General features: G+C 38.3%; 1 protein-coding gene across 1 annotated transcript in view; it reads left to right on the top strand.

Moving 5' to 3' along the window:
• The window catches only part of gcn1 (GCN1 activator of EIF2AK4), a 63,475-nt gene extending 49,302 nt beyond the window's left edge, over window positions 1-14,173 (top strand). Inside the window, exons 50-57 of the mRNA XM_057831853.1 lie at window positions 1,730-1,960; window positions 2,047-2,240; window positions 7,497-7,611; window positions 8,911-9,007; window positions 9,393-9,541; window positions 12,953-13,063; window positions 13,225-13,446; window positions 13,542-14,173. Of these exons, the coding sequence (XP_057687836.1) occupies window positions 1,730-1,960; window positions 2,047-2,240; window positions 7,497-7,611; window positions 8,911-9,007; window positions 9,393-9,541; window positions 12,953-13,063; window positions 13,225-13,446; window positions 13,542-13,667 (1,245 nt within the window). The 3' untranslated portion in view covers window positions 13,668-14,173. The remainder of the gene's footprint in view (window positions 1-1,729; window positions 1,961-2,046; window positions 2,241-7,496; window positions 7,612-8,910; window positions 9,008-9,392; window positions 9,542-12,952; window positions 13,064-13,224; window positions 13,447-13,541) is intronic.
• The last annotated feature ends 286 nt before the right edge of the window (window positions 14,174-14,459 follow it).

The following is a 14,459-nucleotide window of genomic DNA, read 5'->3' as shown; positions in this document are numbered from 1 at the left end:
GTCAACTAATCACAAAAACAATTGGTGAGTCTACTATCCAAACAATAATTTGTGTACTACTACTACACTGTCGGTCAAATGGTATTGTGCAGTAAATACACAGTCGGGCAAATAAGTATTTAGTCAACCACTAATTCTGTAAGTTCTCCCACTTGAAAATATTAGAGAGGCCTGTAATTGTCAACATGGGTAAACCTCAACCATGAGAGACAGTATGTGGGAAAAAAAAGAGCAGAAAATCACATTGTTTGATTTTTAAAGAATTTATTGGCAAATCATGGTGGAACATACGTATTTGGGCAGTACCAAAAGTTCATCTCAATACTTTGTTATGTACCCTTTGTTGGCAATAACGGAGGCCAAACATTTTCTGTAACTCTTCACAAGCTTTTCACACACTGTTGCTGGTATTTTGGCCCATTACTCCATGCAGATCTCCTCTAGAGCAGTGATGTTTTGGGGCTGTGGTTGGGCTTCCAACTCCCTCCACAGATTTTCTATGGGGTTGAAATCTGGAGACTGTCTAGGCCACTCCAAGACCTTGAAATGCTTTATACGAAGCCACTCCTTTGTTGCCCTGGCTGTGTGTTTGGGATTATTGTCATGCTGAATCTTCAATGCCCTTGCTGATGGAAGGAGATTTCCACTCAAAATCTCTCGAAACATGGCCGCATTCATTCTTTCCTTTACACAGATCAGTCGTCCTGGTCCCTTTGCAGAAAAACAGGCCCAAAGCATGATGTTTCCACCCCCATGCTTCACAGTGGGTATGGTGTTCTTCGGATGCAATTCAGTATTCTTTCTCCTCCAAACACGAGAACCTGTGTTTCTACCAAAATGTTCTATTTTGGTTTCATCTGACAATAATACATTCTCCCAGTCCTCTTCTGGATCATCCAAATGCTCTCTCGCGAACCCCAGATGGGCCTGGACGTGTACTTTCTTTAGCAGGGGGATACGTCTGGCAGTGCAGGATTTGAATCCCTGGCGGCGAATTGTGTTACCGATAGTAGCCTTTGTTACTGTGGTCCCAGCTCTCTGTAGGACATTCACTAGGTCCCGGCGTGTGGTTGTGGGATTTTTGCTCCCCGTTCTTATCATTTTGACGCCACAGGGTGAGCTCTTGCATGGAGCCCCAGATCAAGGGAGATTATCATTGGTCTTGTATGTCTTCCATTTTCTAATAATTGCTCCCACAGTTGATTTCTTTACACCAAGCGTTTTACCTATTGCAGATTCAGTCTTCCTAGCCTGGTGCAGGTCTACAATTTTGTCTCTGGTGTCCTTCGACAGTTCTTTGGTCTTGGCCATAGTGGAGTTTGGAGTGTGACTGACTGAGTTTGTGGACAGGTGTCTTTTATACCGATAATGAGTTAAAACAGGTGCCATTAATACAGGTAACGAGTGGAGCCTTGTTAGACCTCGTTAGAAGAAGTTGGACCTCTTTGACAGCCAGAAATCTTGCTTGTTTGTAGGTGACCAAATACTTATTTTCCACTCTAACTTGGAAATAAATTCTCTAAAAATCAAACGATGTGATTTTCTTTTTTTTTTTGTCCACATTCTGTTACCAATGTTGACAATTACAGGCCTCTCTAATCATTTCAAGTAGGAGAACTTGCACAATTGGTGGTTGACTAAATGCTTGATTAATAATTTGCCCACTGTATGCTTTGTTTTCAAGCGTGTAACTAGCACACACACTATAAATCATTCTTTTTGACTACAGGGTCTTACTTGCATTCTTCCTGTCCTGAGAGAAGGTGTCCTAACTGGTAGCCCTGAGCAAAAGGAAGAAGCCGCCAAAGCGTTAGGAGGGGTAATTAAATTGACATCTCCTGAGGCGCTTCGGATCTCTGTGGTCAACATCACTGGGCCCCTTATTCGTATCTTGGGGGACCGCTTTGCTTGGACAGTAAAGACAGCTCTGTTGGAGACGCTTACCCTTCTGTTAGCAAAGGTCTGTTTAAAGATTCTCTTGAAATCCCTGTTTCACAGAGATGAGTTGCAGAGCTTCACTGTTGTATTTGGTGTTCCATCTTGCAGGTGGGGATCGCGCTGAAGCCCTTCCTGCCACAGCTGCAGACAACATTCTTGAAGGCCCTACAAGACTCAAGCCGTGCAGTCAGGTTGAGGGCCGCTGAAGCTCTGGGCCAACTGGTTTCTATCCACAGCAAGGTTGACCCACTCTTCACAGAGCAACTCTCTGCCATTCGCAATGCAGAAGACTCCGGAGTCAGGTGTGCACACTTATTGGGGATTGGAGTATGGCGACTGCACTTAATGTGAAAATAGATTCCAGGTTTCATGTTTAGTTTTTAATACTCTGCCAGATACATTAGCTGCCAATCTGCTCAGGATGTTTGGTTTTTGTTTTTTAATGTGTGATATCATTTTAATTTGATTAGTGATTATTTTGTAACAGTACTTGGAGTGCCACATTCCATAGTTTAGAATTTAAAATGCCACATTTACTAATTTCACCTGATTTTTTTTTAGCAATTAAAGTATAGCTCACAAATTTGGTAATTCAAACTAATTCAACTAGTGCTGCAACGATTAATTGATTAACTCTGAGTAATTCATTTAGAAAAATGATTCGAATTGAATTTTGCTGGTTCGAGTATTCGTTTAATTAAAGTGGCATTGTAATGGTTTGAAAGTATTTGCATTTAGTTTTATTGATTTGGGTGGATACACTGCCCTCTAGTGGCAACATTGAAAATAACATAACTCATTGAACATGGCTGAATACAGGTGCTCCCTGTTAAGACAAACATACATTAAATTTTTTGGGGAGCTAATGTTTTTTAATGCAGTCGTAATTTAGTTTATAGGTATATTTAGCTATTTTTTGGGGAAAATTTGTTTGAACCATTTGTTAAGAGCTTTGTTTAAAAAAAAAAAAAAAAAAAGTAGCATTTTATAGCATTTAAGCTAGTGGACTATTTCTAAAGAAGATGGTCAATTGTTCTTTTGTAGTGCTTAGATCCTCATTTATTTTTTTCATACTGTCTCAGCTCAGGTATTTTATTTTTTTATATTCCGTATCCCGATTACTCGATTATTCGAACTAACTACCGTAATTTTCTGACTTTTTTCCTTCATTTTAAATCCTGCGGCTTACAGTCCAGTGCGGCTTATTTGTTGATTTATTTGGGCTAATAGGTAACACATCCCTCCTAGCATGCATTGCAGCGCAACAGATGTAAATAACAATCAAAATTCATGTTGTGTGCTAATTATTCAGTTACTGTTCCAGTTGTTTCTATAATTGCTAGTTATGGTATTTGGTAACACTTTGTTTGATAGTGGCGTCATAAGACTTGTCATAAAACCGTCATAATTATGACATAACACGATCATGGGCATGACTGAATGTTTATGAAGGATGTGATTAAGTGTCATCTGGCAAATTATGGAACTAGCTCCATAAATGGTCAGCCCGAATCTTTTACATACATTCAAAAGTGAAATAATTTGCAGGATAACACTAAATGACATCTGTTATAAGCATTCATTAATGCTCATGACAGTATCATGTCATAATTATGATTGTCTAATGACAGTCTTATGGCGCCACTGTCAAATAAAGTGTTAACAAATCCCATAACTAGCAATTAATGAAACAACTGGAACAGTAACTGAAAAAATATTTAGCACAGAACATGAATTTAATTGTTATTTATAGGGATGTCCCGATCCAGGTTTTTGCACTTCCGATCCGATACCGATATTGTTTTGCACTTCCGATCCGATCCGATACTGGCCGATACCGATACCGGCCTATCTGAGCATGTATTAAAGTTTAAAGTTATTTAGCCTCCTTACTTAGTTGTCAGACTCATGTTTAAAAGGGTTTTAGTACTCTTGATAACTAGCCAGCTGAATTAGGTGAGTTTTAATAACACACAATGGTTGGTAACAAGAAACTGACCTGTTTATTCAGTGACAAACACAAAACATTATAAATGACAAACAGAAATGGCATAGTCAGTCAGTAAAACGTGCAAATAATATTGTAAACTGTCAGTGGAAAATCCCACAAACCCCCCAAGCTATTAGATGCTTTTAATGTTTCATGCATTAGTTACAAAAATTGTATAAAAAGCCTTTCAGGTTTAAATAAACGACTATTTCAGTATCAAGTTTACATTTTAAAACAGTAAATAAAATACTCCAGTCCCCATTCTGTGTCAGCAGCTTTGAACTACATTCAATTAATTTAATTTTGCGAATCAACTGTTTAAGTTGTTAAAATTGTTCCCGTTATTCCATAATTTCCCTTCTGTCTACTATTGACATGTGAAAGTTTTAAAACTGTTTTGAAGATAGATTCAAGTCAAGATTTTGCCGATTTAGGAGTATACTGCTCCCCTTGTGTGTATAAGCGGACACAAGTTCGCAGCAAGCCAAACTCCATTCAAAAATGAACGCGGGAGTCAGGAAGTAGCATCCAAGCTTCAGATGCTTTTATTTAGCTGCACTGTCACATCCAAAAATGAACCCAGGTGAAACTAAAAGAAATAGAATGTACAGAACGAAAATGATTGACAGGTTTGACTATCCATATGCTATATATGTCAAATATATACGAAGCCAATTCCCATACGATGCCTCTCAATATTCTAATATGCAAATGAAGCATGCACCAGGTGCCAAAGTTTACAAAGTGGTCAAAACGCTTCAAATATGGCACATAAATCGCTAAATACTGTATATAAAAAATGTTGTACTTACAGACGATGCCTTCGAAGGCGCAAACAACACGACAAGTTTAGGATAGCGTGAGCACAGTAAACAATGTTGCCCAGCTCTCGTCAAACGGCGGACTGACGAAACGACTACAAACATGGCCGCCGCGCTACTTCTTTCCTGTCGGACGGCTGTCAAAATAACAGCAGGAACGAAAAATGCACGTGGTAAATCGCGAAATGAAGGGCAGAACAAGGAGTATTTTAGATAAAAAGTTAATTAGGTTCGCTTGGAAGGTTCACTACAACAGCCTACAAGGGAAGTCTCCTGCTTTAAGATGGCGGCTGTTTAATAACGCACCTAGTTTTCAATGCATGTGTATGTCGCTAAATGCCTGATTAGGTTGGTTGTATTAAAACTTCTTATAGCTTTACCACCACGCTTGACTTTATTGTGGCATATGTTGCACTCTGCCTCTTCGTCTTTGTCGTCCTTTAAGGTGAAATGATCCCACACAGCTGACATTTTTACAGATGAAGTCTCTCGGTAAATTGGGAGACGGTAATGTAGTGTGTTGAAGGGGTGCCTTAAAATGCGGACCGGATTTTAGGGAAACTGAAGCAAAAACTGGAATGGATTACGTATATCGGTGCGCGGGAAAACCCGGACCGGGTTTTCGAAAAACTGGATCGGAAGTCTGGATCGGAATTTTTCCGTGTCGGCCGATCCGATCCGCATTTTTTTGCCCATATCGGCGTCCGATCCGATCCAAATATCGGATCGGGACATCTCTAGTTATTTACATCTCTGGCGCTGCAATGCATGCTAGGAGGCATGTTGAATGACAACAGTGTTGAACGTTGGTGGCAGCAGAGGTTGACTGTCTCTCCCAAGGGAGCAGTAATGGCCACATGAAGCTCATTGAAGCAATGATGGTGGTTCATTTGGTCTCATTACAGTGGTATTATGCTGCTGTCAAATAAAGTGTTACAGGTTAATATCTTTTGGTGTAATTATCCCATAATACAGTGAGGCTTAAAGTCCAGTGTGGTTTATCTATGTACAAATGCCGTTTTCGTGCCAAATTTGGTGGGTGGCGGCTTAGTCAGGTGCGCCTTATAGTGCGAAAATTACAGTAGTTCATCGATTAATCAACTCCTAAAAAAAATCGATAACTGCAGCCCTAAATTCAACTCATTTCATCAAGTTAACAAGGTTAATTTAATAAATGTGAGTTAATACTCAAAGAATACTACAAATAAGTTCCATAAGAGATATTAAGAATTGGATTTACGTATACAGTATATCATAAAAGAGTACACCCCTCGCATTTCTGCAGATATTTAATGATATCTTTTCATAGGACAACACTGACAAAATGACACTTTGACACAAAGAAAAGTAGTCCGTGTGCAGCTTATATAATAGTTAATTTATTTTCCCCTCAAAATAACTCAAAATGTAGCCATGAATATCCAAACCCCTGCCAACAAAAGTGAGTACACCCCTTTGAAAAAACATACATCCCTAAATGTCCAAATTGAGTACTGCTTGTCATTTTCCCTCCAAAATGTCATGTGACTCGTAACAGGAGTGCTGTCAGCTTTGCTGCAGAGATTGAAGAGGTGGTAGGTCAGCCTGTTAGTGCTCAAACCGTACGCCGCACTCTACATCAATTTGGTGTGCATGGCTGTCACCCTGGGAGGAAGCCGCCTCCCGCAAACAGTTTGCTGAAGACATGTCAACAAAGCACATGGGTTACTGGAACCATGTCCTATGGTCTGATGAGACGGGCAGGCTTTCTTGTGTACCGTCTTCAGAAGAAGGTTCCTCCTGGGGTGACAGCCATACGCACCAATTTGATGTAGAGTGCGGCGTATGGTCTGAGCACTAACAGGCTGACCTACCACCTCTTCAATCTCTGCAGCAATGCTTACAGCAATCCTGCAATGAGTCACATGACATTTTGGAGGGAAAATGACAAGCAGTACTCAATTTGGACATTTAGGGATGTACGTTTTTTCAAAGGGGTGTACTCACTTTTGTTGGCAGGGGTTTCGATATTAATGGCTATATTTTGAGTTATTTTGAGGGGGGAAATAAATTAACTATTGTATAAGCTGTACTTTTCATTTATTCAAAGTGTCATTTTGTCAGTGTTGTCCAATGAAAAGATGTACTTAAATATCTGCAGAAATGCGAGGTGTGTACTCACTTTTGTGATACACTGTACTTACATTTTTAAGTTAGCATGACTAATAGGAAGTTTAATTTTTTACAGTGCAAAAAAAACGTAAACTTAAGTTTAAAAAAAAAAAAATAGAAAACTCAAATGAAGCGCAGAAGCTAATTTCCCAACATCCCCACCAGATGGCATAGCTTCACAGTTTACACTCATAGTTAGTAGACAGGAAATGACAAAACTAGCCTTACTAACAAGTAACATTAAATTAAGTATTCTAACAGCCAAAGACCTATTTTTTAAAAAATGCCAATTGAGTTATTTACTCCTTTTCCTAGTTCAAATGGATTGGACTTTTATCACCACTATTAGAAGTGAAACGTTATCATTCACTGCTAGCCCTTACAGTTTCAATGAATGGGACACATATCTCTATCAGTTGCAGCCATTTTAAAATTATCATGATACTTTGATAATCAAACTAATTGAATGTATGTTTTTCCCTCAGAAGTCATGTTTTTGACCTCACGCAGGGATTCTAACACCAACAATTTGGGATTACTGTATTATCTCTTGTTGTACTTGTGTAATTCATCTTGTTACACTTTGTCTTTAATAGGGAGACAATGCTTCAAGCTTTAAGGTTCGTCATTCAAGGGGCCGGGTCAAAGGTGGATCCAAACATCCGCAAGAACGTTACCACCACATTACTAGGCATGCTGGGACATGACGAGGTATGACATTGAGAGGAGATAACTTGAAGCATTAAACAGGGTTGAGAGGATTCTGCTCATTTAATAAAAAGCCTAAAAAGTAACTCTAGAAGCATTTTAGAACTGTTTTGTGGTTTTGGACCTTTTCTGCGAGCATTGTGGTGACACGGAAGTTGGTGAGACAGGATGTGGTTGGCAACCAAGTTGATTTTAAGTTGCGTTGTCAGTAAATATGGCAACAGTAGCTCATCTAAAGGCATCTGGGATTCGAAAATTGAGGGTCACTGATAAAAGTTATTTTATCTATGGTACAGTATATACACAGAAGGTTCGGATACAATTTTACCATTTTAAAGTGAGTACTTATTTCACTCAACAATACAATAAAATTTACACAGGTGGAATGAATTCCACATTTTCTGGAAACAAAGTATCTTTAGAAATAAGCCTTCTTTTAACCAATATACATTGTTTTCACAGATTTCTGTACTATTTCGCATGTTTGTAGTGTTACCGCTGTACTTAATCATGGTTTTACACGTTCTGCATATGAAATACACGTTAGCTAATTAGCCTAGCGCTCGGTGCTAACTATTAACACCTCAAAAACAACAACAATAAAGGCAAAACAGTACAAGAGGGTTCATGTACTCACCTCTTGTAGACGCACACGGGTCTTAGCAACACACTCAGGACATTTTTCAATTGACATGACTTGAAACTACAGCTGGACATCTGAAAGATGAGGAGCAACGAACTATCTCCCCTTTCGCTCTAAAAAATAACGTGCGACCCGGCGCGTTTCTGTCCCTGCCTGTCTCATACACAAATTTATTTTCCAGTCTTTTGAAAAAGGGTAAATCTCTCACTCAGTTACAGGCAGCATCCATTATAACGTGTGTGCGTCCGTTAAAGGTGTCCGGGCGGCAAACGTGTCTTGAATTTCGTTCTGCTATGAGCGGCTGTCATAAAGATATGAGGAAAAATCATCGTTTTTGAGCCTTTATGAACCGTAATCGAATCGTCACTTGTCGAATGCGATGCATGTAATAATTGATTTTTTTGGAACTCCTCTTGGTAACTTTAGTTGCTATTGACAGCAATGTCATCCAATCCATTTTGACTGACTCCCGAGTCAAAATGGATTGGGCGTCTATCGATGTCAATGGCACTGAAAGATGATCATTCAAAGCCAACCATCCCATTTGAATTGGATTTGACATCTGTCCTTGGGAGTTAGATGAGTTAGAAATAAGAAGTCAATACGTTCCAATGTCTGTCTGTCTTGCCTGCTTTATTTGTGTCTGTTTGCACACATAGGATGCAACTCGAATGGCTTCCGCTGGTTGTGTTGGTGAGCTCTGCCCATTTTTGTCAGAGGAGGAGTTGAAGACTGTCCTGCTTCAGCACATCTTAGGTTAGTACACGACTCAACCGAGCACTGCGGAGCATATTTAACTTATAAATGTTGACCTTTTGTAGATTAAGTTTACTATATCTAACCTGTGCTTGATTAATGCACTGTATTTGATTTGAAAAAAAAAATCATTTGAACATTTAATTCACTCATTATTTCGCGGACTACTTGAGAGAACATGTGTACCACTGGTGGTACATGTACCGCACTTTAAGAACCAGTGGTTTAAATGTTGCTTCTTGACAGAGACAGTTCTTTGTAAATGGAGAAGCTATTTGCTGATGAGTTGTGGTCCTATCTGGGGGCTAATGTATATTTGTTTCTCTTGCCTCACAAGCAATGTGGTCATTGAAAAAAAAACTAATAGCTGTTTCTCTGCTTTCAGCGGATATGTCAGGGGTGGACTGGATGGTGCGACATGGTCGCAGCTTGGCTTTAGCCATAGCTGTCAAGTGTGCGCCTGAGAAGCTGTGTGGCAAGGAATACTGCGACACAGTGACGGAGAACATTTTGACCAATGCCACTGCTGACAGGGTAAGCAAAATGTTAGAGTAACGGGGTGCGTGCATCTGGTTTTTGTTTGTTTCTAAATAATTCACCATTTTTTTTAAGAACTACTTTTGTTGTTGTAGGCTGCTTCCCACCTTTCGCCTCGCTTTAATGCTTCTATGTATAGTTCTTCTGAGGAACATCTATTATGCAAAATAAATAAATCATGATAAGAGAACACTCTATTTTTAAAAAAATTGAAGGATTTTTAATACGCCATTCCTTAGTGTCAAAAAGTGTTTTCAGGATAAATTTTCTATCCACGCTAACAGAAAATCCTACCACTACAGAGAGTATAGCTTATACTCTCTTTTTATTATTTATGTAATTATATTTATTATATATGTATCAGAGGTTCTTAACCTGTCTCCGAGCGAACCCCAGGGGTTCGGTAAGTAGGTTTAAGGGGGTAGGTGAGGGGCCCTATTTACGTACACTGACTGAATCTAAGCAAAGTGGTGTTTTAGACCAGTTTTGGACATTTGTATGTATGTACAGTATGTATTCAGATTCTCGTTTGCTTCCAATTTACAGGCTGTATTTCATTTCTTTCGATTGCTAGCCCTCTATCTAATGAGATGAGAAACTGGTTTGCTCAGTGGAAGGTTGACTCGCACTGAGTATGAGGAAGTACACCAGACCTCTAGTTAGAGTGGACTCAAATTTTGACCTTTTTTAAAATATACTTTCAAAATGTGACAAAATCTGAAGAAGAATTTGCTTAGTTATTAGCCGTCTTGCTTAGATATATTGGACTTAGATTTTTTGTTTTTTGCCTTGTTATCTAAGTATTCGGTACGTTTAGCAAGGTTATGATTATGAACCACTGATATACTATAATTTTCAGACTATAAGCCACTACTTTTTTTCCTTCATTTTGAATCCTGCGGCTTATAGTCCAGTGCGGCTCAATTGTTGATTTATTTGGGTTAATAGGTAACATTTTATTTGACAGTGTTGTCATACAACTGTCATAATTATGGCAAAACACTGTCATGGGCATTACTGAATGCTTATGTCATTGTCATCCGACAAATTATGTCACTAACTCCATTTATGTCCAGCTTGGATCTTTTACATCCATTCAAAAGTGAGATAATTTGCCAGATAACACTAAATGACATCTGTTATAAGCATTCATAAATGCTCATGACTGTGTCATGTCATAATTAGGATTGTCTAATGACAGTCATATGGTGCCACTGTCAAATAAAGTGTTACCAAATCCCATAACTAGCAATTAATGAAACCACTGAAACAGTAACTGAAGAAAAAATTAGCACAGAACATGAATTTTGATTACTATTTACATCTATATCGCTGCAATGCAAGCTAGGAGGCATGTTGAACAATAACAGTGTTGACAGCTGCTGGCAGCAGAGGTTGACTGTCTTCCCCCAAGGGAGCAGTGATGGCCAAATGACGCTTTTTGAAGCAATGAATGGTGGTTCATTGGGCCTTATGACTGTCGTATGATGCCGATGTCAAATAAAGTGTTACCGGTTAATATCTTATGGTGTAAATATCCCATAATACAGTGAGGACAGTTGCGGCTTATAGCCCAGTGTGGCTTATCTATGAACAAATGCAGTTTTCATGCCAAATTCGGGGGGTAGCGGGCCAGCGGCTTATAGTCAAGTGCACCTTATACTGCGAAAATTATGGCGTGTGTGTGTGTATATATATGTATATGTATACCATATATATATATATATATATATATATATATATATATATATATATATATATAATATGGCAGAAAACAAGACTGAAAACGCTGTTTCTGCTCTTGCACACCTCTTTAAGATAAACTGCTGTATTATTAGCCGAAAGAACTGCTGTGTTTGATAAAACAATATGTCTTTATGCTGCTATAGCAGATTCATGGCGCATTAAGCCCCCAAAGTATTTTTAATTTGTAATTTTACCCTGGAAACCCCCGTTTTCAGACGTCATGCAACCACTTTTGTTTCAACCCAGCCATAAAAAGAAGGTAGTAATTATATTTATTATTCAAAATGTCTGTCATTTTTAGCTTAGAATCATTAATTGATGTCTAATATTTAAAAACAAAAAACAAAAAAATTTAATGATTCACTCGCAGATTTTAAACTTTCAAACAAATTACATCACAATGAAAAAAATGGCGTCTGTAAAAAAAGTCACTGATATCTACCTCATAACTATCGCTTAATTGTATTTTTTTTCGTTACTGTTGCATTTTCCCCAATATGTTAGATGATAAATAATCAATCCAAACAAAGAAAAATTGAAAAAAGATTTACATATGGCGGAACACTCAGGTGACCTCAAGTTCCGCTCTGAGACCCCCAATTTGACCAAATTTCAAAATTGTCCAATATGCATGTGTGATACATCATTGGAAAGCTTAAAATCTCCATTTTCTGGGGGAAGAAAATTTTGAACAGGAGGGCATTTTAAAAAAATATATAATTTTTTTAAATAGCAAAACACTAACTGGAGGTGAAAGCACGCAAGAGCAGATTTAAAGACGCCATGATTTTAAGATTTAGATGTGAATGGCCACAGCCTGATTTTTGGGGGGAAATTATGGGTGAAACATGGTAATATAACAAGGGTCGCGATGCAGAAATCGCAGACATCAAGGAGTAATCCAGATTTTCATATATTTATACCCTTTTAAACTTTTTTTTTTTTTTAACATTGTTTGGATCGATTATCATCTAAAATATTGGGAAAAATGTGACGGTAACGAAAAAAATGCGATTTAGCGATAGTTATGAGGTAGATATCCGTGACTTTTTTACAGACGCCAATTTTTTCATTGCAACGAAATTTGCTACAAGTTTAAAATATGCGAGTGAATCCTTTTTTTAAAGTCTTTTTTTTTGCGAAATACTAGACATCAATTAATGATTCAAAGCTAAAAATGACAGACATTTTGAGTTATAAACATAATTACTTACCTTTTTATGGCTGGATTGAAACAAAAGTGGTTGCGTGACATCTGTAAACAGGAGTTTCCAGGGTGAAACGGACTAATTAAAAATAGTTCGGAGGCTTAATGCACCATGAATCTGCTATGGAAGCATATAGACATATTGTTCTGTCAAACACAAAAGTTCTTTTGGCTTAAAATACAATTTATTTTAAAGAAGGGTGTAAGAGCAGAAACTGCTTTTTCAGTCTTGTCAACGTTTTCCGCCATATATTAACTAGTATAATATTAAGTATTAGATTATAATGAGAATGGAGATCACAAATGTTTTTATCATTTGAATTATATTTAATTTATGAGTGTAGTATTAAATTTCCCTATTATCATCAACCCAATTGATCAATGTACAACATAATGACTACATTTGTTAAAAGCATAGTTTTTGAGTAGATCATGTGACCTGACTTCTCTTACAGATCCCCATTGCCAGCAGTGGGATCAGAGGGATGGGATTCCTGATGCGATATCAGCTCAGTGTGGATGGAGGCACTAATGTTTCTCAGCGGTTCATCACACAGTTTGTCAAGGTTTGTTATGTCAATAGTGATGTAAAAGACACGACCTGACATAGTGTATTTGTGTAAATAAAAAAACATTGAGTCCAGGCTTGATCGTAGTAGGTAGAATATTCAATGTTGATGGAAGATTTGTGTTCTTTGTGACTCTTGCTGTCTGTGTGACCTCGCAGTGTCTTCAGAACCAGTCCAGTGACATCAGGTTGGTGTCAGAGCGAGTGCTCTGGTGGGTCTTCAAAGAGCCGGCAGCACCTACCATGGACGCAAATCTCATCAAGCCTTTGTTGAAGACTCTGTTGGACAATACCAAAGACAAGAACACCAGCGTCAGAGCCCAGAGCGAGCACACCATTGTCAACCTCTTACGACTACGCCAGGGAGAGGAGTGCATGCAGGTCAGACCATTTATTAAGAGAATGGTTTGCTCTAAATAGAAATCTTTTTAAAGACGCTCATGTTGTGCTTTTTTTTATTAAATTCTGCGTTCCAGATGATTACAGCAATTCTGGACTCGGCGAGTAACGACCTCCTATCAGAGTGTCACCGCCGGTCTTTGAAGAAGATCGCCAGTCAGCAAGACTCCAATGAAGAGATAGACGACACCATATTAACGTGAATGAACTGGACTGACCTGTTTGATAATGTCAGCCAAAACATGGATCGACAGATGTGATCTCCACTGAATTAGAACTCCAGACACAATCACATCATGTTATTCTGTTTTCCAGCACAGGAACTCGGGAAAAACTTCAAGACCAGACTTGTAATTCACACAACTTTTTATTTCCGCACCCCTTAACAGCAGATTCACTGTATGACAACAGTGTTGCTTTGTGCTCAGTCATTGATTCTATTTCATTTCCTATTTTGATGGTTTGGATTTTTCATTTATTTACCTCTCAAAATGTTTTACAATGCATTATTCAGGTCATACCTCCACTGGACCTGGACGTAAGTATTTTTCAGCCCCCTAAATGGTACAAAAGATGTCTTTGAATGTGCTACAAGTTCCTATGCTGAAAAACAACTATTGATTCAATTCCCTCACATGCGGTTAAATCTTTTATTTTTTATTTCATCCTTTTAACGGCCTTTAAACCCAAAATAAAATGTTGTCAGGCAGCATATATAGTGTTTCTGTATCTCTATTCCCCAATTTTGGTCTTTCTTTTCTGGTTATTTCCCCAGTTTTAGTGACTGTGGCCAATTCTGTTCAGAATTTTTTTTCCTAATTATTTTTACTAAAAATGATTTGCGATCCCACCCTAATGGCATATTGCACACATCTCATGTTTTGGTTGTTGATTTGTGGAAGTGACTGGGGGTCTACATCATCAAAGGATCTCAACCCATTGATGTGATTGTAAAAAGGCAATACAAAATTAAAAAGTGAATGGATTTCATTCAG

Source organism: Corythoichthys intestinalis, chromosome 3, assembly GCF_030265065.1.
Source record: "Corythoichthys intestinalis isolate RoL2023-P3 chromosome 3, ASM3026506v1, whole genome shotgun sequence".
Classification (NCBI taxonomy): Eukaryota; Metazoa; Chordata; class Actinopteri; order Syngnathiformes; family Syngnathidae; genus Corythoichthys; species Corythoichthys intestinalis.
Note: the sequence above shows the minus strand (reverse complement) of the source record. Positions and strands in the feature narration are given on the sequence as shown.